Source organism: Sarcophilus harrisii, chromosome 4 (genome assembly GCF_902635505.1).
Source record: "Sarcophilus harrisii chromosome 4, mSarHar1.11, whole genome shotgun sequence".
NCBI classification, from domain to species: Eukaryota; Metazoa; Chordata; class Mammalia; order Dasyuromorphia; family Dasyuridae; genus Sarcophilus; species Sarcophilus harrisii.
In genome coordinates this window covers 331223417-331251023 of record NC_045429.1, presented here as the reverse complement: position 1 = coordinate 331251023, position 27607 = coordinate 331223417, and the positions used below count along the sequence as shown (strand labels likewise).

At 35.1% G+C, this 27607-nt stretch overlaps 1 protein-coding gene and 1 long non-coding RNA gene across 2 annotated transcripts in view; one reads left to right on the top strand and one right to left on the bottom strand.

Moving 5' to 3' along the window:
• Positions 1-277: 277 nt before the first annotated feature.
• Positions 278-27224, bottom strand: LOC116423299. The gene is made up of 3 exons (XR_004233850.1): positions 27007-27224; positions 21093-21176; positions 278-477 (listed from the first exon to the last, which is right to left on the bottom strand). It is a non-coding gene; the product is annotated as an uncharacterized LOC116423299 (long non-coding RNA).
• Positions 24861-27607, top strand: part of B4GALNT2 (beta-1,4-N-acetyl-galactosaminyltransferase 2) — a 45318-nt gene continuing 42571 nt past the window's right edge. The window contains exon 1 of the mRNA XM_031966091.1: positions 24861-25275. Coding sequence (XP_031821951.1) covers positions 25058-25275 — 218 coding nt within the window. The 5' untranslated portion in view covers positions 24861-25057. The remainder of the gene's footprint in view (positions 25276-27607) is intronic.

The following is a 27607-nucleotide window of genomic DNA, read 5'->3' as shown; positions in this document are numbered from 1 at the left end:
AGAGAAGGAAATGGCAAACCATTCCAGTATCTTTGCCAAGAAAGCCCCAAATGGGATCATGAAGAGTTGGACACAACTGAACAACACAAATATACTAAAATAATTGAAAGGATCCAAGGTGCTAAAATCCATTTCACTTTTTAGTGAGGCAATTTGAATTTAAAAGGGCCTGCAAAAATAAAAGGAGTCACTTCGATGAATAATATTTCAATTTTACATTAAAGAGAAAAAAAATTATCACATAATAGCAAAGACATTCTATCTTTGTATTTGTTTGGCATGGGGTTTTGCACAACATGTGCCTGCTTGTTAAATTGAATTCCCTTGTAGCAACTAGTAAATTTACCTGCCAGAAATTTTTGAATACAGAATACCTGACTCTATTAGATAGTATGACTCTTAGACACAGAATACCTACCTCTATTAGCTAGTATGACTTTGGCAACTCATAGTTTCTCTTGGTCTCAGTTCCTTCATCTATAAAAATGAATGATTTTAAAAAATGAATTAAAGGTTTATTATGTATAAAACACTGTATTAAGTGCTAAGAATATAAATAAGCAAAGAGGATGGTCCCTACTTCAAAGAATTCATATTCCAATAAAGGGAAACTATCCATATAGGAAGCCTTATAGTCTTTAGCAGCACAGAAGATTCAGTTTGCTTAATATTATTTCCAATGATAAAACCATATCTGTCAGGTTATACAACAATGCCAACAACTTTGGTAGTAAAAATTCTTTTCTGGACCATCTGTGGCTGTGATACTGAGGAGGTACCTGCAGAGGCAGTTACTGGGTCACACTCCCACAAGGTTTTGTGGTGGGGTTTTTTGGAAGATGAATATGGGAACTGGTCTGGAATGAGGGCCAATGATCAAGGGCACTGCTGTTCTAAGTGCTCTTGGTCTTTGAAGATGAACATCATTGAACCAGATGTTTTCCAACAGAATCTACCCTGATTTTAAAATCCTTAAATCCTTCCATAACAGACTGTCTTCTACAACTTATATTGACCAACGGGTCCTTCCAACTTAGGTGATTGAGGTTAGGGATCAGAGCAAAATAAGTTGATTCAACTTAGCTGAACTAGGAAAGTAAATAATTTAACAGCACTTAATTATAGGAAGCCTTCTATATGGGTTTTCTTCTCCATTAGAATGTGGATGTGTTGAGAGCAGGGATTTAAGCTTGTTTTTCATTTGGGATCCCAAGCACTTAGCTCAGAGCTTTGCAATTAGTGAGCATTTAATAATGGAGGTAAGAATGAATTGTTTTGGCAACTAATTGGATATGTGAAATGTGGTCAAGAATAACATCAACTGAAGTCTGTGTCACATGGACTAGGCTGGTTTTCCCCTAAAACTAACTCCAAAACTTAATTGGTCTGGGGACTAAGACCATAATCTTTCCTGGTTCCTAAGTACAACAGTTCAACAATCAAGGAGGGGAAAATTCTTCAAAAGAATCAACACATTTCTGATCAAGTATTTTACCACAGCAAATGCAAAAACAAAAGATCTAGATGGCTCATGATTACAGGAATGGGTCTATAGTCAGAAAGACTTGAGTTCAATGATTCTGGGCAAGTCGCTTAAATGTTGTCTGTCTCAGTTTCCTCAATTGCAAAATGGAGTTCATAATAATACTTATCTCTCAGGATCAAATGAGATCATATTCAAAAAATGTTTGGTAGAGAATAAACTTTTTATAAATGTTTAATAAATGTTAATAATTTTCTCTTTTATTCTGCACATCTGAATCAGTCCTCTCTCTGTCAAAATTCCTCCCTTCTCCCAAGATCTGATAGAGAAATTATTCTTTGCTCTCCTAATTTGTTTATAGTGTCATTCTTTATGCTTTATTCTTTATTCTTTAAATCATGTACCTATTTTGACTTTATTTTGGTATGAGGTATGAAATGTAGGTCTATGACAAGTTTTTGACATATTATTTTCCAGTTTTCCCAGCAATTTTTGTCAAATAGTGAATTCTTATTCCAGAAGCTGGAGTTTGGGGGGTTATCAAAAACTAATCTATTAGTGTATCTGTTCTATTTCACTGATCCACCACTCTGTTTTTAGCCAGTACCAAATGATTTTAATGACTGCTACTTTATAATATAGTTTTAGGTTTGGTGCTGCTAAGCCACCATTCTTTGTATTTTTTTCATCAATCCCTTTGATATTCTTGACCTTTTATTTTTCCAGATGAATTTTGTTATTTTTTCTAGATCTATAAAATAATGTTTTGGCAGTTTGATTGGTATGGCACTGAACAAACAGACCGAGTTAGGCAGAATTGTCATTTTTATTATATTAGATTAGTAATTTTTTTAACCCACTTCACCTACTACCTTATCTTCCATCACCCCTTCCCTCCTTCTCTTACCTTTTTCCCCTAGTGTTTCTACCCTCCCTTTATCCTATCCCTCTCTTTTCATTCCTCTTTCTCCTCCTACTTCTTTATAGAGTTAGATAAAATTATATACCCAACTGAATGATTAAGTTATTCCCTCTTAGAGCCAAAACTGATGAGATCAAGTTTAAGACAATGCTTATCCTTCTCCCTTCTTTCTCTCGATTATAACAGGTCTTTTGCACCTCTTCATGTGAACTAATTGTCCCATCATATCTTCCCTCTCCTCTTTTTCTGGTTTAGATCTTTTCCCACCCTTTAATGTCTTTTTCTTTGATATCATTACATCAGAGTCTACTCACAACTATACTCTCAGTCCATGTGATGCTCCCCCAGTGACAAATACAGTTCTCAAGAGTTACAGCTATCATTTTCCCATTTAGGGATGCAAATAGTTTAATCTTTAAATAACATGTAACCTTTAAGTACATACACATGTATGTATACATATATATACACACACATATGTTTTTCCCCCATTTACTTTTCTATGCTTCTTTTGAGTCCTGTGTTTATAGATTAAATTTTCTGTTTAGTTTTGTGGAGTGTTTTTCAGTAGAAATGATTGAAAGTCCCTTACTTCATTGAAGCTCCATAACCTCCTCTGAAAGATGATGCTGAGCCTTGCTGGATAGTTAATTCTTGGTTGTAAATCTAGATCATTTGCCTTTGTCTGGAATATGGTATTCCAGACTCTCTGATCCTTTATTTTAGAAGCTGCCAGGTCCTGGGTAACCTTGACTGTTGCTCTTTGTTATTTGAATTGTTTTTGTCTGGCAGCTTGCAGCATTTTTATCTTGAGATTGTAGTTCTGGAGTTTTGCAACAATGTTCCTTGGTATTTTCCTTGTGGGATTCTTTCAATGAGTATTTCCCCCTCTGTTTCTAAAACATTGGAGCAGTTTTCCTTAATGATTTCTTGAAGAATGCTATCCTGGCCTTTAGGTAGGCCAGTAATTTTTAAATTGTCCATTCTGGATCTATTTTCCAGGTCAGCTATTTTTCCAATGAGGTATTTCACCTTTCTTCCCATTTTTTCATTCTTTTTAGTTTGTTTGACTGATTCTTGCTGTCTCATAGTCATTAGCTTCCATTTGCCCTATTCTAGTTTTTAATGTGTGATTTTCTTCAGTTAGCTTCTATATCTCTTTCCATTTGGTTAATTCTACTTTTTAGGGAGTTGCTTTCTTCAGACAATTTTTTTCCCCTTTCTTTTCCAAATTGTTGACTCTTTCATGCATACCTCTCATTTATTCTCATTTTTTTCTTCTACTGCTCTTATTTGCCTTTTAAAGTCTTTTATGAGCATTTCCAAGAAGACTCTTTGGGCTTGAGACCAATTCATATCACTCTTCGAGATTTCCTCTCTGCACATTTTGTCCTTATCTGAGTTTCTATATTAGTCTGTCCTATCACCATAGTAGCTTTCTATGATCAAGGTCCTTTTCGTTCATTTTTTCTCCCTTTCTGGAGTCAAATGAACATTGTCCCAAGCTTCCTATACAGTTCTGATCCGTGACTTTGAGCATAGGGACCCCCTGTGTTGGCAAGGGGGTAGCTTTGCCTGCTCTTTTCAGGAAACAGCCTGGTTTCCCAAAGTTTGCCTTCTGACCTGGGACTGAAAGCTGCCCCACTGATTCGCTCCTCTACTAAGCGGGATCTGAGGGTCTCAGTTGGTGATTTACTGTGATTAAAACTCTCTCATTGGCTTTCCTAGAGTCTATCTGAGTGGGTTGAACACACTTTTCACCCCAGTGAAACTGACCTTTCTTGAAATCCTTCCAATCTATCTTCAGCTAGAGGATGGTTTCATTCCATCAGACTCTTATCAGAAGCTTGATTTCATGTGGTTTGCAAGGGAAACTGGGAGAGCTCAAGCTGCTCCCTGGCTTTACTCCGCCATCTTGGCTCTACCCCAAAGATACAGAATCTTAAAGATGAAAAAAACTTTTTAAAAATTAGAATTGGGCAATGGGAAGCCAATGAAGCTATAAAAGACTAAGAAATGGCAAAACAGAATATAAAGGATGAAAAAAATCAAACAAAATTTAAAACATTAAAAGAAAACAAATCTGGAGAAAAGATCAAGAAAAAAATAAGAAAATTGGACTACCTAAAAACCATAACCAAAAAAGAACCTTCACAAAATAACTCAAGAAATAATCCAAGAAATATTATTGTTTGGTAAGAAATAACCAGCAGGAAAGGCCTGGAGAGACTTACATGAACTGATGCTGAGTGAAACGAGCAGGGCCAGGAGATCATTATACACTTCAACAACAATACTATATGATGATCAGTTCTGATGGACTTGGCCAAATTCAGCAATGAGATGAACCAAATCAGTTCCAATAGAGCAGTAATGAATCAAACCAGCTACACCCAGCGAAAGAACTATGGGAGATGATTATGAACCACTACAGAGAATTCCCAATCCCTATATTTTTGTCCACCTGCATTTTTTATTTCCTTCACAGGCTAATTGTATACTATTTCAAAGTCTATTTTTTTTTGTACAGCAAAATAACTGTATGGACATGTATACATATATTGTATTTAATATATACTTTAACATATTTAACATGTGCCATCTAGGGAGGGGGTGGGGGGGAAGGAGGGGAAAAATTGGAACAAAAGGTTTGGCAATTGTCAATGCTGTAAAATTACCCATGCATATAACTTGTAAATAAAATGCTATAATAAAATAATAAAATTATAACCAAGACAAAAAAAAAAAAAAAAAAGAAAAGAAATAATCCAAGAAAATTGTCCTGGAATGTTAGAGCATGAGGGAAAAGTAGAAATAGAAAAAATCCACCATTACCACCTCAAAGAAATCCTTTGTAGAAAACAGATAGGAATATTATTGACACACTTCAAAACTCCCAGATCAAAGAGAAAATTTTGTAAGAAATAGTAAAAAAAAAAAAAAAAAAAAATCAAATACACTGGAGCTACAATTAGAACTGTTGTGCAGGACTTACTAGCAGCCTCAATAAGAGATAGCTGATCCTGGAATTGTATATCCTCACAATCAAAAGAACTAGACCTGGGGCCAAAAATATATTCAGCTAAATTATCCATAACATTGAATGAAAAAGAGTAGACATTCAATTAAATTGCAAATTTTCAGGACTTTCTTTCAACCAACTTCATACTCAATAGAAAATTTAACACACAAGAGCCAATATCAAACATCAATTTCAAGGAACTTAACATGGACAAATTGTTTGTAGGTTTTTTTTAAACATGGAAATGTATGCCCTATGTTGAATATACATCAATTTCAAGGAACTTAACATAGACAAATTGTTTGTAGGTTTTTTTTAAATATGGAAATGTATGCCCTATGTTGAATATTGACATCAGCAGTTGAGTTGCTCAAAAGAAAGATTGGGGCAGGGTTGAGTATATGATCTGGCTCTAAAAAGCAAAACCACCTGGAAAAAGATAAAAATTAGTAATTATGTTATACAAATGAAGTGCAAAGGAAAAATAGAGAGGCATTACAAGGGGGAGGATGGCTCATAGTTCTGACAACCTACTCACATCAGGAATGGGTTCAATAGGCTATACTACACATATGGTAGGATGTAGCACCTTCCACAATCTATAAAGAAATAGGGGGGAGGGGTGGGTGAAAGAAGAGGCAAAGGGTGGGGGAAGAGGACAAGGAAGGGATCCATGGGTGGGGGGAGGTTAAGTAATAGTAAGGCAAATTAAAAAGCAGAATTAAAATAGAAGAGTTAACAGGGATAGGAAAGAAGAGATATACACAAACATTACAACAAGGATCAGGAGTCGAATTTATTAGAACAAAAGTAGGGCTAGTATTCACTGATCTTAGACAAAGTCAAACTTAAAGATTCAAACAAGAGAGAAATCTACATTGTATGACAGCCATACTAATATTGTTTTACATTCATTTTTACATATGGATAAATGCATGGGTGTGTATCTATATGTGTGGGCAAGTGTGTGTGTGTGTGTGTGTGTGTGTGTGTGTGTATCAAATATATCTGTGCTTAATTAGAGCCTGCTTGGGAGATGTGGGGGGATGAAAGGGGAAATAAGGAATAAAGTAAAAAAATTACACAGCAATGAATAAAAGAACAACTTAAAGCAAAGAAAAGGTGGACACTCATGAATATAATTTCTTCTATAATTATATATTCTTTCTTGAATTGGAAATTTATTGTTATATACTTTTTAATCCTCCCTGACTTTCTGCTGGGCACATGATATTGTTCTGTTTTGCTTTGTTTTTCTTTTCTATTCATTTTTCTATTCTTTTTTTTTTTAAATAAATAGAAAAATTTTAAAAGAAAAGACCAAAGCTTGAACAGAAAATTTTATTTTTAAATGGAACTCAAGAGAATCATAAAAAGAAAACAGGAAAGAAAAATAATAAGGAATTCAATAAAGTTAAATTGTTTACATTTCTACATGGAAAGATAATACATATAACTCCTAAGAACTTTAAAGGACAGTTAGGAGTATACATAGACAGAGAGCATGGGTGTAATATGACGGGATAATATTTTAAAAAATTAAGATGTGAGAATGAAGAATGCTCTGGGAGAATGAAAAAGGGTAAAGTAGAATGAGATAAATTATCTCACATAAAAGAGGCATGAAAGACTTTTTACAATGGAGGGGAAAATCAGGGAGGTGGGTTAGAAGCTTAAACCTCACCCTCATCAGAATTGGCTCAAAGAGGAAATAATATACAAACTCAGATATTTTACTCTATAAGAATGTAGAAGGGTAAGAGATAAGAAAAAAGGGGAGAGCTGATAGAAGGGAGGCAAATTGGGGGAGGTGAAAGTCCAGAAGCCAAACATTTTTTGAGGAGAGACAGGGTGAAAGGAGAGAAAAGGATAAATAGGAGGAAATAGAATGGAAGAAAATGCACAATTAGCAATCATAATTATGAAAAAATGTAAAACCAGTTTCTCTGATAAAATGCTTCATTTTTCAAATAAAGAATTAAGTCAAATTTATAAGAATAAGTCATTGCCCAAATGATAAATTATCAATTTAAAAAAGAATATGAACAGGCAATTTTCAGAAGAAATAATCAAAGCTATCGATCATCATATGACAAAATGCTTTAAATTGCTATTGGTTAGAGAAATGCAAATTAAAACAACTCCAAGACACCACCTCACATCTGTCAGATTGGCTAATATGACAGAAAAGGAAGATGTTGGAAAATTTAGAAAACTGAGACACTAATGAATTGGTAGAGTTGTGAATTGATTCAACCATTCTGGAGAACAATTTGGAACTAGCCCAAAAGGCTAGAAAACTAAGCATATCCTTTGATACAGAAAATCTACTACTTATTAGGTCTCTATCCCCCCTTCCCAAAAAAAGAAAAACAAGTGTACAAAAATATTTATAGCAATATAATTTATAGCAATTTATACATACACACAAATATATATTTGTTTTTTCTTTTTTGTGGTTTTCCCCTTTTATACTGATTCCTCTTTTATATCATGACTAATATGGAAATATGTTTAACACGATTGTACTTGTATAGCCTATATCAGACTGCTTGCTGTTTTGGGGAGGTAGAGAGAAAAATTTAGAACTTAAAATCTTACAAAACTGAATGTTGAAAACTTTTTTGATATGTAATTGGAAAAAATGAAATACTAATAATAAATAAATAAATAAATGCATCAAACAAACAAACCAAAAAAATAAATTGACAAACCAAACCCTGTAAGGTTTTGAGAGGGGGAAATCTCTATTTCCCTTGTAATTAAAGCCTAATTGTAAATATTTAGCCATCTGTTTTGACAGTTGGGATTAGTTTTAAGTGCTTCAGTCCTACATTAAAAATCAATACTTTTATAAGATATTTTTTATCATTTCTTTCTAATATTTAAAACCTCATCTGGATCAGAGCACATGCAAACATCAAGACTGATTTGATGAAAGTGATAATGAAATTCAGAAGCTGCTAAATGAAAAATGAGAACATCACAGTGTGTGCCTTCATCCATCTCTAAAATGTTAGCATTCAATTTCATCAAAAGTAAAGTGAAAAATGCAGGATTCTTGACTCAGTAAGAAGTCAATTTTATGCTAATAGTAATAATCTAAAGCACTGTTATGATATACTAAAGTCTATTTATGGGCCAAAGTCCTATGGTATATCTCATTTATTCAGTGCTGATGGAGCTTCATTGATTAATGATAAGGACAGAGAAATGAGCTAAACACTTCCATAGTGTTCTCAACAAACTGACATCAATTAATACTGAAGTTATTGTGTAATGCAGGAGAAACTGAGGCAAGAAAGAGATTAGAGAGTTTTTAATATTTTATTTGGATTTCTGAGAGGGAGAGATAGTCTGGAGGCAAAGCAGAATCCATTCTGCCTCCAGGGCTAAATTAGACTTTCGTCTCAAGGAATCCAGCATCAAATGTGAGATTCCAGTGAATTATATATGATTCCATAGATCAGAGTAGGCAAGGATGGAGTTTGAACACTGGTAAACAGCAGGAATTTACAAGGATGGACCATCAATTTGCTTCTGACAGGATAGGGGTAGGACCATAAATTCTTTTTTTTTTTTTTAATAGCTTTTTATTTATAAATTATATGCATGGGTAATTTTACAGCATTGACAATTGCCAAACCTTTTGTTCCAATTTTTCCCCTCCTTCCCCCCATCCTCTCCCCCAGATGGCAGGTTGACCAATACATGTTAAATATGTTAAAGTATAAATTAAATACAAAATAAGTACATGTCCAAACAGTTATTTTGCTGTACAAAAAGAATCGGACTTTGAAATAGTGTACTATTAACCTGTGAAGGAAATAAAAAATGCAGGAGGACAAAAATATAGGAATTGGAAATTCTATATAATAGGACCATAAATTCTTTTTTTTTTTTTTACCATAAATTCTTAATAATTTAGGAGGATTTAGGAGCCAGGAAGTCTGAACTCCCCCTTAATTGGAATTATACATTTACAGTTTAAAACTCTTTTGGAATGCCAGAGTGACCAGATCTCCCCAGTCCTAATTATCACAGTCCTAAAGGTCAGCAAAAGGGGGTTGCAACCAGGGGGCTTGAGGCAGAACAATTCAAGGAACTGAGGCAGGAAAATTTAGGGAAGCTGAGGCAGGACAATAAAAGGAAACTGGCACAACATTCCACACTTTCTCTTCTGAATATTCAGATCATTGAATTACTTTCCCCAGATACCTGGAAGGTCTTAGCACCATATTTTTGACCAACCCTATGTGAAGCAAATAAAAACCAAAATAAAACTAGAAAAATGCAAGGACTTGTGGCAAAGACAAGTCTCTTCCTGACAACCCCAGAGTTAATAGCAGTACAAAGGCTCCCTTTTGCACACATGTCAGGTCCTCTGCAGTTCTGGAGCACCATTTCAGTTGGGGAATCCAGTTTGAGATGGACAATTCACTGTGAGTTAAGTGGTCTGGAGTCATTTGTGCACTTAATTCAGCCTCTGCTTCCAGAGGGAGTAGCAGTTCTCAAGACAGTCGTGCTGCCCATCTTAGGCGGGACAATCCACGTCTGTCAAAAGCTCCAAAAGTGGGGGAAGGATGAGTCCTGGAGTAGCTCCACCTGTCCCTGTCCAGAACAGACAGGAGCTGCTACTAGGATACAGAAAGGATCTGGATTTCTGAGCAGAGTTATCAGAGTATGCATAGTTAAACCATCAAGGCAGGCAATCTGAACTTTTAGAAGCCTGATAGCAAATTGCAATGTCCTTTGAGAATGCTGAAATACTAATTAAGGAATTGGGGTTACAGGACTGGAGAAACGGATCAGAGACACTGCCAGTCACAAGGTGCCTGTTATATTGGAGATTTCCTAAAAACAGGCAATCAGAAAATAGTCCCAAAAAACTGCCAGGGCAATTCCAACAGAATAAGGAGTTTCAAAGCTAAAGCATAACCAGCAATCACAGCCCAATAGGATTTAAATAATTAACCAAGCAAGGAGTAAAAAATGAAAAGGACTGCTTAGAAGGGCTTTCAATTCAATCTGGTCTGGTAAAATCAATTCAATTGGAACTGGTGAGATGGGGGGGGGGGGGGGGGGGGGGGGGGGGGCAGAAGTGCCTGAGGCAAAGTGAACAGAAAACTAGGGACTTCCATTCTTTCAGGTATTTTAAGAAAAACCTACCAGTTTCCCTAATTCCCTATCTCTTCCTCCCTTTTTGTTTTTACCAAAAGGACTCATCCAAAGAGAAATAAATAAATTGTCAAATAACTGTCCCACATATAAATCCAGAGTGAATTAAAGTTCTTATATATAACAGACTAGTACAGTAGGGTTTTTCTGAAGGGAACACAGATATTATAAACATATTAAAAACATCCTTAACAGCAATAGTTACACAATTTTAACAATTTCTACCCCAAATCTTAAATATACAGTAATAGTTAAAATTTTAACAATAATTCATCAACCATCCCAATTTCCTCATCAAAGTCCATCAGGGGCAGGGAGCAAAGTCTCATTCAAAACTGCTTCCTGCTGAGAACCAGCAATCCAGATCCCAGAAGCAGTTCAATATAGCTGTAATTTGACCAAAATCTAAAACAAAAACAAATCTAACAAATAAAGATTAGAAAGACTGGTTCACAAGGACTGCTACAAAATGTGAAGAGGTGAGTATATACTGGTCAGCAGCTCCCTATGTAAGAAGAAACAAGTTTGCCTCACAGGACAGGCAAACAGCTGTCAGCCATAGTCCCAATAAATAGCTATTAGGTCTCACAGACAATTGTGCTAATTGTCCTCTCATTATTTATAAACCTTTAAAAACCTAAATATCCACAGACACAAATATCTAGTTAACAGAAAAACGACCAGGCTAAATATTCATTTTAGAATATAATGATTACATATCATCAGATTGGAAACATAATTACATAATTGAATTGCATTAATAGTTTCTATTGACCATTGTTCTGATCATAGAACTCAGTCAAAGAAGGAAAAAAAATGCAGTGACAGGATTATAACATAATATAAGCAGTCAAAACTGATCCTTCAGCACATACAGGATAAAACAGCCTTAACTCAGTTTTACTACAGGTAATTGTCTAATAACTTTCAGAAGGTGGAGCTTTAAAACTCCCAAATAATATTAGCTACAAGCCCAAGAAATTTTACGTTCAATAACAAATCCCATTAAGCAAAGTTTCAGATAAATCCCAAACAGCTATTTACTGTGACTTTATATCGATAACAGTGAGAAATTTGTCCCAATAAGTTCACACAATTATCTTACACAATATATCTAAGTAGATGTTTTATAAGTGAACATTACACAAATCATTTTGCTTTAAAATACCCATGAAAGATTCTTAAAAATATCAATTAAACTTTTAGAAATAATCCTACCAAATTATAGCTCACATTTACGACCACATTCCTTAAATAAGGAACCCATTATGTATCTAAAGAAACAAACATTCAATCAACTAATTTACTACAGTAAAAGTAAGTTTGTCCCTTTGAATAATTAGATTACTCTCTTCAGCCAAGAGCTAGGAGCTGCCTCGATGACAATGCCTTTTCCATGTGGCCACCCTAAAGAAGCAGCCACAAGTAGTGAGGGGGGAAGAAAGGGAAGGTGAGTTAAATCTTCACCTTTGAAAACAATTTTTCTCCCTCCTCCATTAAAAAACTTTGCTCTTTCCCGTCATTACCTGCTTTTTTCCCTTCTAAACATTGTTCTCCAATTTCCTTCCTAATAATGTCTCTCCCCTTCTCTCTCTTACTTCCTGAAATCATTCAAACCTTCAATTGCTCCTACAAATCAATCCTCTTAAATCACCTTCATTCTTTCCATTCCCTTCAAAATTTTCAAGAGTCACAATACAGTGAATAGCTAAATAACTCTATAAACCCCACACGTGTTCAGCAGAGCTGACGAAATTTAAAGTATAACTTATAATGGTTGCAAATTACCCAATCTATTTCAGAAGGTAACATACTTTATCCAATTAGAGGCATGTGACCTTTTTCAGGCAATTCCTAATGGTCAAGAAAGGGGGTTTGCAATTAGGGGGATTGAGGCAGAACAATTTAGGGAAACTGAGGCAGGACAATTAGAGAAACTGAGGCAGGATAATAAAAGGAAACTGTGGCACAACAATTGACTGTTTACCTCAAGTTGAACTCAGTCCCTAACTGAAGTCCCAACTGAAGAGATTTTGAATATCATTAGGTTATTTTTGTGTGGCAAAGCACCCAGCACTGATTCTATTCCACATGAGATTTATAAGGAGGGGGATGCATTGCTCATACAAAAGCTGGCTGAAAATTTCCAGATTATATGGCAAGAGCAGGTTATGCCCCAGAAGTTCAAAGATCCCTCCATTGTCCATTTCTATAAAGGTAAAGGGAACAGATTGTCCTGTGACAATCACAGGGAGGGGTATCTCTCTTAGTCGTTACTAGCAAGATTCTTGCTAGAGCCCTTATTAAGCTGATCTTTCACCTAAAAGATAGTCATCTACCTGAGAACCAGTGTTGTTTCAGGAAGGGCTGTGGAATTGATGTTTGTTGCCCAATAACTCCAGGAGAAATGCCAGTGGCAAAACAAAGGGCTTTATACAAAATTTGTAGATCTGACCAAGGCCTTTTTTTTCCTCCCTTTTCCCTACCTCTTACATTCAATTAGTTGCCAAGTTTTATTAGTTATAGCTCCACAACATACGTCATATCGAAACTCCTTTCTTCACTTTACATGATCTTTATTTTAGTTCAGACCCTTATCCTCTCTATTGGATTATTTCAGGAATATCATTTTTTCCCTAAGGACTGCTTTAGTTGCATCTCAAAAATGTTGGCATGTTGTTACATTATTATCATTTTTCTTCCTCATAATTATTAATTGTTTCCAATTTGTTTTCTTTGATTCATTCATTATTTAGGGTTTCATTGTTAAATTTTCTTTGGACTCAATTCTTGGATGGTTTTATTGGCTTGCAAGTTGGTTACCCAGCTGTGAATCTCTTCTGTCTCCAATATCTCCTCTCTCTAGCTGTGAAATTGCTATTCCTTGAGTACAGACTATGTCAGTCTACTACTACTACTCAGGAAGTTCCAGTGGCTTCTTCTTGCCTCTAGAATAAAATCCAAATTTAAATATTTGTTTTTTAAAGCTTTTCACAATTTGGCTTCAGTTTACTTGCATAGGTCTAGCCTTCATATGCTCTACAATTCATTCAAATTTCTCTGTCTGTTATTCCTTGTACATAAGATTCTTTAGCTCCTGAATCTGTCTCTGCCTTGACCTATGCTTCCCTCATGGCTGGTGAGCATTTCCTCCTCATAACTCACAAGTCAAGGTATCACCCTCATGAGGTCATTCATCCTCTCTGAGAACAAAGGACAAACAACAACAACAATAACCATACCTTATAGGATCCACAGCTTTCTTTAATTCTTGCCTCAGGTTGTTACTTTTTTAAAAATTATTTTTCCAATGAGTTGGCTTTTATTTTCCCCCCACAACATAGAGGAAAAAATAAAAATAACAAAACCTTTTAAAATTTGTTTTTAAAATAGCTTATTATCTGTCTCTCTTACTGATCTCCCTTACACCAAATAAAAAACTAAAAACAAAAAACAAAAATCCTCGTAGCAAATATGCATAATTCAGCAAAAGAAATTTCCATATTTGCCATGTCTAAAAATGTATATCTCTTTCTACATTTTATATCCATTCACCTGGATGGGTAATGTATTAATTTTCAACTCTTTGGACTCATGATTTATAATTGTCATTAATTAGAGCTCCAAGGGTTTTCAAAGTTGTTGTTATTTTTAATAATATCATGAAAATGTTCTGGTTCTGTTTTCTTCACTCTGCATCAGTTCATAAAGGTCTTCCCCATTTCTTCTGAAACTTTCCATTTTGTCATTTCTTATAACAGTAATATTCCATGATATTTATATATATAAATTTGCTTAGCTATTCCCATAAGTACTCCCTTAGTTTCCTTTTTTTTTTTGGCAATTTACAAAAAGAGCTATGATAAAATATTTTTGCAAATGTTGGTCCTTATCCTTTTTCTTTGATCCCTGAACCATAAACCTATATAAGTGGTACAGTTGGGTCAAAGAAAAAACATAATTTATTAACTTTGAAAGTATAGCTCCAAATTGCTTTTCAGAATGGCCGAACTAATTCACAGCTCCATTAACAATGCATTAGCATTTTCTAATTTCCCAGTCACTCCAATATTTGCCATTTTCTTCTTCTGTCATCTTTGCCTCTCTTTTAAGGTAAAACCACAGTTTGCATTTCTGTAAATGTTAGTATGCTTTGCTTGTTTTGTTTTGTTTTGTTTTAACATAGTTGCTAATAGCTTAAATTTCTTCCTTTGAAAAGTTCTGGTCCAGTGACTCTTTTCAACAGCAAGGTCATTCAGGCCAATTCCAATGATCTTGTGATGGATAGAGTCATCTGCACCCAGAGAGAGAACTAGGGACTGAGTATGGATCGTGACATAATATTTTCACTTTTTTGTTGCTTGCTTGCATTTTGTTTTCTTAATTTTCTTCCCTTTTGATCTGGTGTGTGTGTGTGTGTGTGTGTGTGTGTGTGCGCAGCATGATCATTGTGGAAACATGTATAGAAGAACTGGACATACATTGCATTACTTGCCATTTAGGGGAGGGAGTTGGGGGAAGGCAGAGAGAAAAAAATTTGGAAGGGTGAATGTTAAAAACCAAGCTTATGTTTTCAAAATTAAAAGCTTTAAAATAATGAAAGAAAGAAAAGTTGTTGTCCATGTCCTTTGACATGTCTTTTGGGGACTATTTATTATTCTTATGCATTTAAATAATTTTTACATATCTTGGATATGAAACCTTTATAAAAAAAAATACTTGTTTCCCTTCTAATTTTAGCTCTTCAGTTTTATTTAGTAATAAATTTATTTAGCTCTTAATTTTTATGAAAAAAATTTCAAAATTTCATATGATATCTTTGTTGTCATTTTTTTCAATTATTATCTTTGATAATCTTGACTTTTCTTTCTTTTATGTGAACTTTGTTAATATTTCTTCTAGCTATACAACTTGATAGTTCCATTGGTATAACAATGAATTAAATAAATTAATATCAGTAGTATTGTTATTTTTATTATATTGGTTTAATCTATATTTATTAATTATATAGATGTTTATTTCTTCAAAGAGTTTTTTCAATTGAATTCATACATGGTTATAACTTGTAAATATCCTCTGAAATATTTTATATCTTTTGTAGTTTTTATGAATGGAATTTCTGTTTCTAGCTCTGGGTAGATTTTGTTAGTCACGTAAATGAATCTAGTGACTTATGTGAATTTATTTTATATTCTGAAACTGCTAATCTTATTATTTATTAATTTTATTATTATTAAGTAAATTATTATTTATTAACTATTTTGATTAATTCATAATTAACTTTTAAAGAATTTTCCAGGTAAATTATATCTTAAAAAATAATAATTTTGTTTCTTCTTTTCCAGTGCTTATTCTCTTATTTTTCTTGTTTTTCTCATTGCTATAATTAACATGTCTAGCACTGTGTTAAATCACAATGGGAATAATGGACATCTTTGCTTTACTTCTGATTTTGTTTCAAAAGGCCTCTCACATTTCCCCACTATTTATGTTTGCTCTTGATTTCAGAAAAATATCATTTATCATATTAAAGAAAATTCTATTTATATGATTTCTAAACTACAAGTGAGTGATGAATTTTATCAAAAGCCTTATCATTTATTGATAAGAATCCTGTTGTTTTGATATTTAGATTATTAGTAAGATTTATTCTATCTGTAGTCTTCTTTATGTTAAACCAAGAATTCTAGGTATAAATCCAACCAACTAATAGGGTATAATCTTTCTATTCTGATAATTTAATATAACTTATTTGCTAATATTTTATTAAAAATTTTTGTATCTTTTTTTTTCCTTGAGGCAATCGGGGTTAAGTGATTTATCCAGGACCACACAGCTAGGAAGTATTAAGTGTCTGATATCAAATTGGAACTCAGGTCATTCTGACTTCAGGGCTGGTGCTCTATCTACTGAGCCTAACTGCCCTAATTTTTGTATCATTTTAAGGGATATCAGTCTATAATTTTATTTCTCTGCTTTGTCTCCTGTTTTAAGTATCAAAATCATATTAATATTAGAGAAAGAAGTCGAAAATTTGCTTCTTTTCTTCCTATTGCATACAATTTGTAAAATATTGGAATTAACTTTGAATATTGATAGAATTCACTTGTGCATCCATCTAGTGCTAAAGTTGTACTCTTTTCCTTTTTGTTCGTTTATTTAGGTTAAATAGTATCATCTCCTCTTTTATTAACCTGAGTATTTTATATTTTTGTAAATATTCATCTATTCCCCTAAATGACCTATTTCGTTAGTATGGAATTAATCAAAATAGTTTTTGATAATTTCCTTTATTTCCCCTTTAATCGTTGTGAATTCTCCTCTTTTTTTCATTTTTGATAGGAAGTTATATTTCTTTTAAAAATCAGATTGTGTTAGTTTTTTTAATCAGTTCTCAAATTCATTAGTTCATTGGTTGTTTTACTTTCTGTTTTATTAGTCATTTATTAAATTTACATGACTTCTTTCTTGCTTATTTAAAGATGTTTTATTTGTTGTTATTCAAGTTTATTTAGTTGTGCCCAAATTCATCGATTTATTCTTTTTTTATTGTTGAGTATCTAGAGATAAAAAATTTCCCCTAAAAACTGCTTAAACTGTGTCCTGTAAATTTAATATATTTTCCTTTTAAAAATCAGATTCTATTAGTTTTTTTTAATCAGCTCAAATTCATTAGTTCATTGGTTGTTTTACTTTCTGTTTTATTAGTCATTTATTAAATTTACATGACTTCTTTCTTGCTTATTTAAAGATGTTTTATTTGTTGTTATTCAAGTTTATTTAGTTGTGCCCAAATTCATCGATTTATTCTTTTTTATTGTTGAGTATCTAGAGATAAAAAATTTCCCCTAAAATCTGCTTTAACTGCATCCTGTAAATTTAGTATATTATCTCGTTCTTATTTTCTTTGATAATTTTTTTTGTTATTTCAGTAATTTTTTACCCCAAATTTCTTTAGCATTATGTAATTTAATTTCCAATTACTTTTTCATTCTTTCCTCAGAGGTCTTTTATCAAGAGAATTTTTGTGCCATTACAATCAGTAAATGATGTTTAGTATTTCTGCTTTCCTACATTTTAAAAATGAGGTTAGGGTTAGGTTTCTGATTGAATTTATTATCGAAAATTTTAAAGTTCTATATAAAGCTTAAAAGCATGTAAATTTCTTTTTATTCTCATTCTGTAATTGCCCAAGATTTATCACCTCTAATTTTTCTAAAGTCTTATTGTGGTTCTCAACTTTCTTGTTCATCCATTCCTTAGATTTGTATAGATTTGAAACAGATATACTGAAATCCTCCACTGTTGAAGTTTTAGCTTTTTATGTCTTTCTCCAAATTCAGTTAACCTTTTCTTTTTTAGCATTTCGATATTAAACTATTTGGTATATATTCAGTATTGATTTTGACTGGTTATCTATGATGCTGTTAAACGTATTGTTATTTCCCTATTTGTTTCTTTTATAATCATGTCTATATTTTCTATAATCATCTACATTTTCTATAGTCTTATGATTGTTGGTCTTGCTTTTATTTGAATGTGTGATAGACTTTGTTCTGACTACTTATTAAATTCTGTGTGAATCTTTTGTGAATCAAGTGTGTTTCTCATAAGCAACATATTCTGTTCCATTTTTCATACCCTTTTTCATTTTGAAACAAAAATTTTTGAAAAAAAAAAACAACAGCAGCATGATTAAGGAAAACAAATTCCCACATTGCCATATACAAAAATATATGGCAAGTACTTCTTGCAAGAAGCCTATCGTGAATGCTAATTTCCCAATAAATTGTATTCAAATATATATGTATATATACATAAACACACACATATGTATATATGCAAACACACATACCATTTCCCTACCAATAAAATGTAAATTCCTTAAGGGTAAGACTGTTTTGTTTTTGCCTTTCTATCTCCAATGCCTAGCAGACAGCTTGGCATATATTAGATGCCTAATAAATGCTTGTTGAATTGCTCTGTTAAACCTGGTCAAAGGTTCAGAGGTGGGAGATGCAACATTGTGCATAAGGAATAGCTAGACGCAGGGGTCCTCAAACTACAGTCCGTGGGCCAGATGCAGCAGCTGAGGATGTTTATTCCCCTCATCCAGGGCTATGAAGTTTCTTTATTTAAAGGCCCACAAAACAAAGTTTTTGTTTTTACTATAGTCCAGCCTTCCAAATGTCTGAGGGACAGTGAACTGGCCCCCTATTTAAAAAGTTTGAGGACCCTTGAGCTAGAGTATGAAGTATATGGCAGAAAGTAATATGAAATAAGTCTGGAAATTCAGTCAAATTGTGAAAGACTTTAAAAATTAAACAAAGGAGTTTATACTTTATCTAATAGACTATAGGGAACTAGTGATGCTTTCTGAGCAGAAGAATGCCATGATCAGTCATGCTTTAGAAATAATAGTTTGGTATCGATGTAGAAGAGAATAAATTGGACTAAAGAATGCAATTAAGAAGCTATTACAAAAATCCATGAGAGAAGTGATGAGATACTACATTAGGATCATGCCAGTGTGAATAGTGAATAGTTAAGAAATTATTTTGATGTCATATTGACAACCAATTATTAAATTAGGATTAAGTTTTTACTTCCTTTATTTTCTCACTCAGGAACTAGCCCCAGTCAGTCTCTCAAGGAAAGAATAAAGGAGATTGCCTTAATTCTTAGGGTACATGGTCCAAAATTCTGGGCAGGACCCCACCCAACTAGGAGGCTTAAACTAGGGGATATAGAGTTTAAAAGAGTTTAATTTAGGTGAATTCTTATCCTTGGTCAATAAGCTCATATTCTTTCATCCTGCTTTTTAGTTTAGAGTGATCCAGCATATAAGGGAGAAAAGCAACCACAGTGGTCCAGGAGAAGACGGAAATTTTGTCTAGATTTCTGGAGGTATCTGAGTCTCATCAGGAGGAGCTGAAGACTTTTAGCCTATCTCCTCATTTAAACATCCACCAATCAGGTTGATGTTTTCTGTCAGGAGTATTCTCTTTCTAGAAAAATATTTAAGGCATTCTATGACTCCATTAGGTATCTAGTTACTAAGAGAAATCATTGATCATCAATTTATTGATTACTAGTTGACCTAATTATTAAATTGTTAATTACCCAGACACTCTGTCTCTCAGATTTTTTTTCCATTCAACTCAGTCAGAAGGGAATGGATGTGAAAGAAGCTGCAAAGGCAGAATGAATAAGATTTGCAGCTTATTGATTATAAGGGAAAAGGGAAAAGGGAAAATTGATAATTCTGATGTGAACTTGCGTATTCATAATCTTGGAGTTGTTTCCTTGAATCTTCTTTCTTTCTCCTTTCTCATATACAATAAATTTCCAGATTATATAGATTTCTTTTTAATAATATCTCTCAAATCAATCCCTTGTCTCTACCCTCATCACCTCTATTCTAGAATAAGCCCTGCTACCACCAAGAACCCTATTACCACTAATAATCCTGAACCCAAAAGCCTCTTTATAGCTATAGCTTCCTCCATTTATGCTGTAGTATGTGTGTGTGTGTGTGTGTGTGTGTGTGTGTGTGTAATCTTTCATGCCCAGATCAAAAATCTTCAATGGCTCCCTAGTGCCACTGAAGTAAAGTTCATGCATATAGCCTCTGAAATGGAAGGAATAAGAGATTGATTCTTAGCCACAATATGATGAAGCAAAGACTTGAATTTTGTCCTCTATTATTATCATGACTGTTTACATCTAATGGGAATTATGAAAGAAAGTCCAGAAATCCCAAATGTATTTTCCTTCTCAAGAGAAGTCCAAGTACTGCTAATTGTCTGTCTGACCACTCCAACCTTGTTTCTCTTTAGAAGGGACCCTAAAGCACAGTTGTATTATGAATCTTGGGTATTAGAGGACCCTGGGAAAAGGCAAGACTCACCACAAAGGTAGCAGAATTGTAGGAATTGTTGCTGGGCTACTGTGATTAGGTTATGTGTCTTCTACATTTTCTCTGGGATTAAATAAAAAATGTCCTGTACCAAATATATGCATTGAAAATTGAGCGCTGGATGTGGGAACTCATTTACTCACATCCATAAGAAACTATGAACTATATTTAGAGATTTCCTAAGGGCAACATCCTAAGGGATGTTTAACGGTCAGGACGCCAGAAAAATATGTTCAACGTTACCTTCTATAGCCTCCATACTCTGAAAAAACAGGGCCACAAAATGAAGGTCCCTTGTACTGCTCTGGGGATTACTGTCCACAAAAAGAACAATGAAGACTAATAATAGTAATACTTTTCATTTTATGGGATTTTAACTATACAAAGGTCTTTCACTTTCTATTACTCTATTACCCCAAAAGTAACCTACATGAGGTAGGCAGGGTTAGCCTACGAGAAAAACTAGTCAGAGATCACACGGTCCATTAGAGGCGAGCAGAACTGGACGCTGGCCACTGACTCTCCTGCCTCTCAAGCGCTGTGCTCTTTTCACTAAGGGAAAACTGACCTCGGAGAAGGAAAAGGCCCGGCTGTTCGAGGCATCATCCCAACTTGCTGGGTCCGGTTTAACGAGTCTGAGGTGAAGTCCAGTCTGAAAGAGGCAGAGAAAAAGCTCCGTACGATAGGAGCCACAGGCTGCGCTAGGGGGAGGTTGGCGGTGGTCCCAAGGCAGCCATGCTGCGTCCCAGCCTGGCCCATTTAACTCCAAAGATACAGAAAAAAGAACCCATCACTAACAACCTGTCAGCCTACCTTTCTGGTCCCTGGACGGAGATGCTGGGTGTACTTAGGCAGCTCCGGACGACGATCGGGGCGCAGCAGGGATTGCATCACCCACAGCATTGAGCGACAACCTGCTGCTTTCCTAAGGAAGAGGACCTTAAAAAAACCAATCCTCCTCGGAGAATCGGTCGAAGAACTTCCTCCTAGTTCTCGCTTCATTTTCTGACCTCCTGGGCGTCCCGGGAAGAGTCCTAGCTAGGTTCACAGAAAGGCGCTCAGTCCGAAATTGGGGGAGGGGGGAGGAAGACGGAGGGAAGAGGGGGGAAAAGAGGCAAAAGGAAAGTTGATGGAGAGGGTGGAGGGAGACCCAAGGTGAGGTGTTTTTAGGGGAGGGATTTAGGCGGGCGGGGCCTGAGCAGAGTGCCAGGGACCCAGAACTGTTGGATTCGGAGGAGGGTCAGGTTCATTTTGTCCGCTGAATTCCGGATGGATTATTTTAGGTGAGTGAGAATGCGGGCGGTACGGAGCTTGGAGAGGATAGGAGAAAGTTGCGGGAGGAAGCGTGGGCTACGTCGAAAAGTGTCTTGCCTTTTCGAACAATCTCGGGATTTACAGCCGTAAGGTAACACTCCTTCCAATAGACTTTTCCTCCTCTATCCAATTTCTTCATCTATGACTGAGAAGAGAGGAAACCTTTAATTTCTAGAGTAGCAAATAAATCCAGCAAAAGGAAGTGGCTTGGCGAAGATCAAACCGCCAATAGGTGGTCGGAACTGGCGGCCAGGTGCTTGACATTATTGTCTGTACTTTTCCCATTATGCTCCTTCGCTACCTCGGTGAATGGGCTGTGGACGTTGATGGTTTAAAAAATATACAGTGGCTCCAATTGACTTATTCCGGAGCAGCTCGGTACTGCGCTTTTGGATCACCTAAACCTAGACCTAAACCTAAACCTGGACCTAAAACCAGACCTAGAACGGAGTCCCGTACCCCTCCTGTTTTTACTAGAAATTAACATAGCCTTACCCTTTTTCTCTCACTTCTTCCAAATCTTCAAAAAACTATATATATATATAATATATATATATATATATTTTTTTTTGGGGGGGGGGGGGAAACGTTCCAGTCAGTTTGGAAGTTCTCCTATTGTCTGTAACGTTCGGTTTTTGAGCAATCAAGTCTGTTGGCAAGTTCGACTTGGAATGCTCCTCAAGAACACTGAATTGGGAAGTTTTCACTCGGAATCTATTCATCCCTCACGGTGTAAAGACACTTTGCACCCGTGTCTGCCCAGTTCAGAAAGTTGAGATGGAAATTGCTGCCTGGTAGGACCAAACAAAACCTCCGCTACCACTCGCTTCTTTTTGTAGCGTCCGAGAATCCTCCGAGTTTGGAGACTCTGCACTATTTTTGGGTTTGGAAAAGAAACTATTCCCTTGGTCAATGGACCCACTCCTCCCAATAGGCTTTTCCTCCTCTATCCAATTTCTTCATCTATGACTGAGAAGAGAGGAAAAGGATGTGGGGCATGAGCTCTGATCCCTGGATAATAGGGGATTAGGGAACCGGGAGCCGCGAGCCGGTAGCTGCATGCCCAGCGTTTGAGAGGCAGTTCCCATATCGGTTTCCTTCTCTGTAAAATGAGGTCATTAGCTTAAATAACCTTAAAAGTTTTTTTTGGAGTATGACTTTCTGAACTTGTTTCCTCATCTGTATAGCCGTGATAATTGTCTCTTCCATGACTCTCACAAGAAGTTTGAATAAGAGATTTTGCCTTTGTTGTAGACACTGGTCAAGTTCGGTCACAGAATTTGAGCTGAAAAACTATCCAGGACTATATAATATAATGAGGAGGAGGATACTATTTACATGATGCTTTTAAGATTTTGCAGTGTAGTTTAATTCATTTGATCTCTTCCAAACCCATTACTTGTACAAGAATTCCTCTTCCCATCTCTCCAATTTTTTCCTTTGTATTGATCTAAATCTGCTTCTTGGCAACAATTACACATTCTTAGTTCTGTCTTTGGGGCAACAGAATAAGTTTAATCCCTTGTCCACAGAACAGTGTTTTAAGTATTTGAAAACAGCTTTCTTCTCCCCTTTTTATATCTCCAGGTCATTCAATGTGTCTCAAGTCCTCCCCAAACAATATGCTTCCTAAAATATGGCACCCAGGTCTAAGCACAATACTCTAGATGTGGTCTGAATAAAGTGCAAGGGCACTCTCACTTCTTGATCTTGGCACAGTGTCCATGCAACCTAAAATCACATGATCTCATTTGGCTGTTATATTAAAACAAAGTATTGGCTCCTAATTGAACATACTGCATTTGGAAAAAGCCCCATTTCTCTTTCAGATAAATTGTACTCCACCTTCTCCATGCTTGTAAAGTCAGTTTATTGAACCAAATATTTACTTTTGCCTCTGTCAAATCTCAAAAAAATTTTACTTATTTGATCCCATTGCAGTCTTTCTGGATGGTTGCATGTTAGCTCTGTCTCCCAGCTACATATTTAATAAGCAGGCCATCTGTCAGTGATAAATGTATTTAACACAAGGACAAATACAAGGATAAAATCCTTGGGGTACTCCACTAGAGCCCCCTCGGTCCAAGTCAATAATACCATGGCTCTAATGACTTCTCAATGGATCAACACGTTCAGTCAATTCTGAATTCACCAAACAGTTCTATCTTTCTTGGCCTCAAAGAGTAAAAGATTTGGGGATAAAAATTCCATGAAAATGTCTATTCAGCTTTAAGGTAAAGTGTAGAGCTATCAAATACATAACCTATGACCTACAACACTTCCGAGGGTTGAGATTAAAATGTCACTGGGACAAAATGAACAGAACCAAGAAAATACTGTATACGGTAACAGCAATATTGTTTTAAGAATGACTTTGAGTGAATGTTATTTTGTCTATTAAAAATACCCAGATTAACTATAAAGGACATATGAAATAAGGTGCTATCTGCAACCAAAGAAAGAACTGATAAATAGAAGTATAAATAGAATAATTTTATACACAGAGAGAGCTTTGTGTCAAATGGTAGTCATGGAAGGGGAAGCAGAGGATAGAAGAAAATAAAAAGAAATTCAAATGATAATTTTGTGATATATTTGAAAGGAATAGCAAGTTGTGCATAGTAACTTTGCATGTGCAATTTATGTTCAATTAGTTTCATGTGCAATTATCCTTTTTATTGTACTATATTGTGGAAATGCTTATTTTATTTCATAAATTAAAATTTTTTAAATCAAAAAGATCAGCCTATACAAGATTTAGGCTATCTTTTGTTGCTAATGTGATCAAGAAAAAGAAAAAAATTGGGAAATATTTAACAAAATATATAGAAATACTACAAAAATGGATGTTATATTTTAATACTAAGTCAATATGTGGTTCAGAGAGATCCTTATTTGAAAATTAGTGGCTCCTTTTCTCTTTGAGTCTGACCCCATTGGTATAAAGAATTAAAAAGCTTAGAAATAATGTTAATGTCTCCAATTTCATTATACCCAGGGTTTCTCACTCTCCAAATCCTGGGTGCATGTTTTCCAGATGAATAGAATATTCACTATTTTTTTCCTGTGCCAAGTATTTTTATTCATGTGTTTGACTTAGGCTGTGAATTCACTGAGGACTGTGATAGCTTCTTTATTATTTACATTGCTCAGACCCAGTGCAATTAATTAGATACTTAGTCCAAGTTCTGTGAGTAGAAGATGAATCTATAAGGTAAGATGTTGTTTCTTTCTTTCAACAGTTGGAGATGCCAGAAACAATGGATCCATCTCAAATGGCTACTGGTGTTTTCCTTTTTGTTGGTTAGTGGTCTTGTCTTACACTTCTTCAGAAATCAACAGGAATATCTACCTAAGTCCAACTTTCCAGCTCCTCTTGTCTTGAAGTTATTGCCCCAGGAGGAAATCAGGAAACTCTTTAACTATGATGGACTCTGGTGAGATGTTGCTCCTTACCCACTTCTTTATCCTGAGCCCTAGTTCTGCTCCCCTACTCTTAATGAATTATAAAATTATAATATAAGGGTCTTCCGAGATTAATTCCTTCTCATTTTGAAGATTTGGAAACTGAAAGTGAAAAAAGCTTAATTCTTAGCCTAAGGTCATAGAGGTGGTAAAAGGCAATCCTGTCCAAATGCAATGTTAAATGAGCATCCTTTTCTAGATAACCAAAACCAATTCTATGTAGTCCTTTATTAGTTCCTTTCATACCTCAAATCCTTTATTTTCAAGATCACACCTTTATAGCCCAAATGTATGAAGTAGACTGGAATCATTGATCATCCTTAACAAAATATTAAAAGTATATTGGGAATAGCAAGAGCCAGGAGAATTCACACCTCATCAAAGAACTAACTGTCTTATCAAAGTATCCCTGGGAAGACTCTTTATATTCTCTTCTCAGTCAAAAAAAAATTCATTTCCTGCAAATTACATCAGTGTTCTTGTCATACCTTATGGATAGGAAATCCTAAAATCCGAAGGCTTTTGTAAAGGACCAGATGTCCTTTAAGATGCAATAAAAATGAAATGCAATAAATCCATATGCAATAAAAATTAAATTCAATAAAAATGTACTTTTCTATTCACAAGAATCTCCCCCCCTCCCAGGTAACACATGATACAGTCTATTGCATTATGAAATAACAGTAACCCAATTATGATGGCTATCAGCATTTCTGCTGCTTATCTCGACCTAATCAAGAACCTGTCATTTATAAATCTTTTGTGTATTGCACCAACCAAGAAGGGAGTTTTATTGACTGTTTACTGGCTACTCTAGTGCAGTACTGTTTTTGAAGCTGTTTTAATCATTGCTAGTGTTAAATCATTTTTCTTAGACTTTGTAGAAGTTTATTGTGGAGGTTATAGATAACCATTACGGAAGCCACTTGCTAGTGGTTGCTGGATGTTATGGGAGCCACCTGCCAGTGTCTGCTGGGGATCTAACTCAGAATGGATCCCTTCATGTGAGAGAATGATAATGCCAAAAGGAGACTGAGAGGCAATTGCTGCTCTCTCTGATCTCTCTCCTGAGAGGTAGTTGCATTGTCTGACCTCTCTCCTCTTCCCTCTGCCTCCAATTTATTTGATTCCCAATCCACAAGCAACATCTATGTCAATAAAGGCTGATTTGCAATTCCTTCAGGGTTGTTATGATTCACAGCTGTGGGGGCTTTTGGAGAACTGACTTGCCCCTTCACACTTAGGTGTGGTCTTTAACAGATAAACATCAAACTCTTTAATAGCAGTCATAGTATACTCAGTCCCTTTCATGCCTCCTTTTCTTTCTTTTTTCTTTTTTTTTTTGATTTGAGCTTTTCTTTTTTTCCCTTTTTTATAGCTTTTTATTTACAAATATGCATGAGTAATTTTTCATCACTGACCCTTGTAAAACCTTCTGTTCCAGATTTTCCTCTTGACAAGAATTTTTTTTAAAAAACACAATTTCTAAGGTTAAAAGGAAAGTAAACGAACAAAATGGCTACTTTCTTGTTTCTGCCTTCACTATAGTAATCAACTATGATAGGTCAGAAAAACCTTCCTTATAAACAAAAATATCCAGCATCACCTTCCCATGGGCTAGGCCTTTTATACTTCAGGCAAGAAAGCATCTTTATCCTCTCAAGGGACCAACCCAAACTTTATAAAACAGATGCTTCTCTTACCTAATCCTTTAAGCGAGTAGCTCCAGTGTTTACACTTATACATACTCTTCTGGGAAATCACTCTCATTCTGGCTTACAATATTTGGTTTAAAATTGTTTTCCTTCATCTTCATCTGAATCTATTCAAGTTCTAATTGAAACTGCCAAGTTGAGTTCAAGCACACTTCTTTCTTAAAGCCTTCCCTGAATTTTTCATCTCTTCTCCGAACTCCTATAGAACTTAGTACTACATTCTATCATTTTGTTCTCTAGCTCCAATGGCAACCCTGTTTCCTAGGAGATAGATATTATAATAGATGTAGTGATAAGACTCCCATCAGGAAGACCTGAGTTCAAATCTAGCCTCAAATACTTAACTATGTGATCCTGAGCAAGTCACTCTCAAATCTCATTTTACAGTTGAGGAATTATTTATCTTGCCTTGTCATAGACTTCCTCATCTATCATTTCCGCTTCTCCTCTCTCACCCATTTTTATCTTCCTTAATTCTTTTATATCCTCTGTAATTGTCTTTGTTCTTGTTTCTCTTTTAGCCTGAAAGTAGAAATCTGTCAGTGATAAATGTATTTAACACAAGGACAAATACAAGGATAAAATCCTT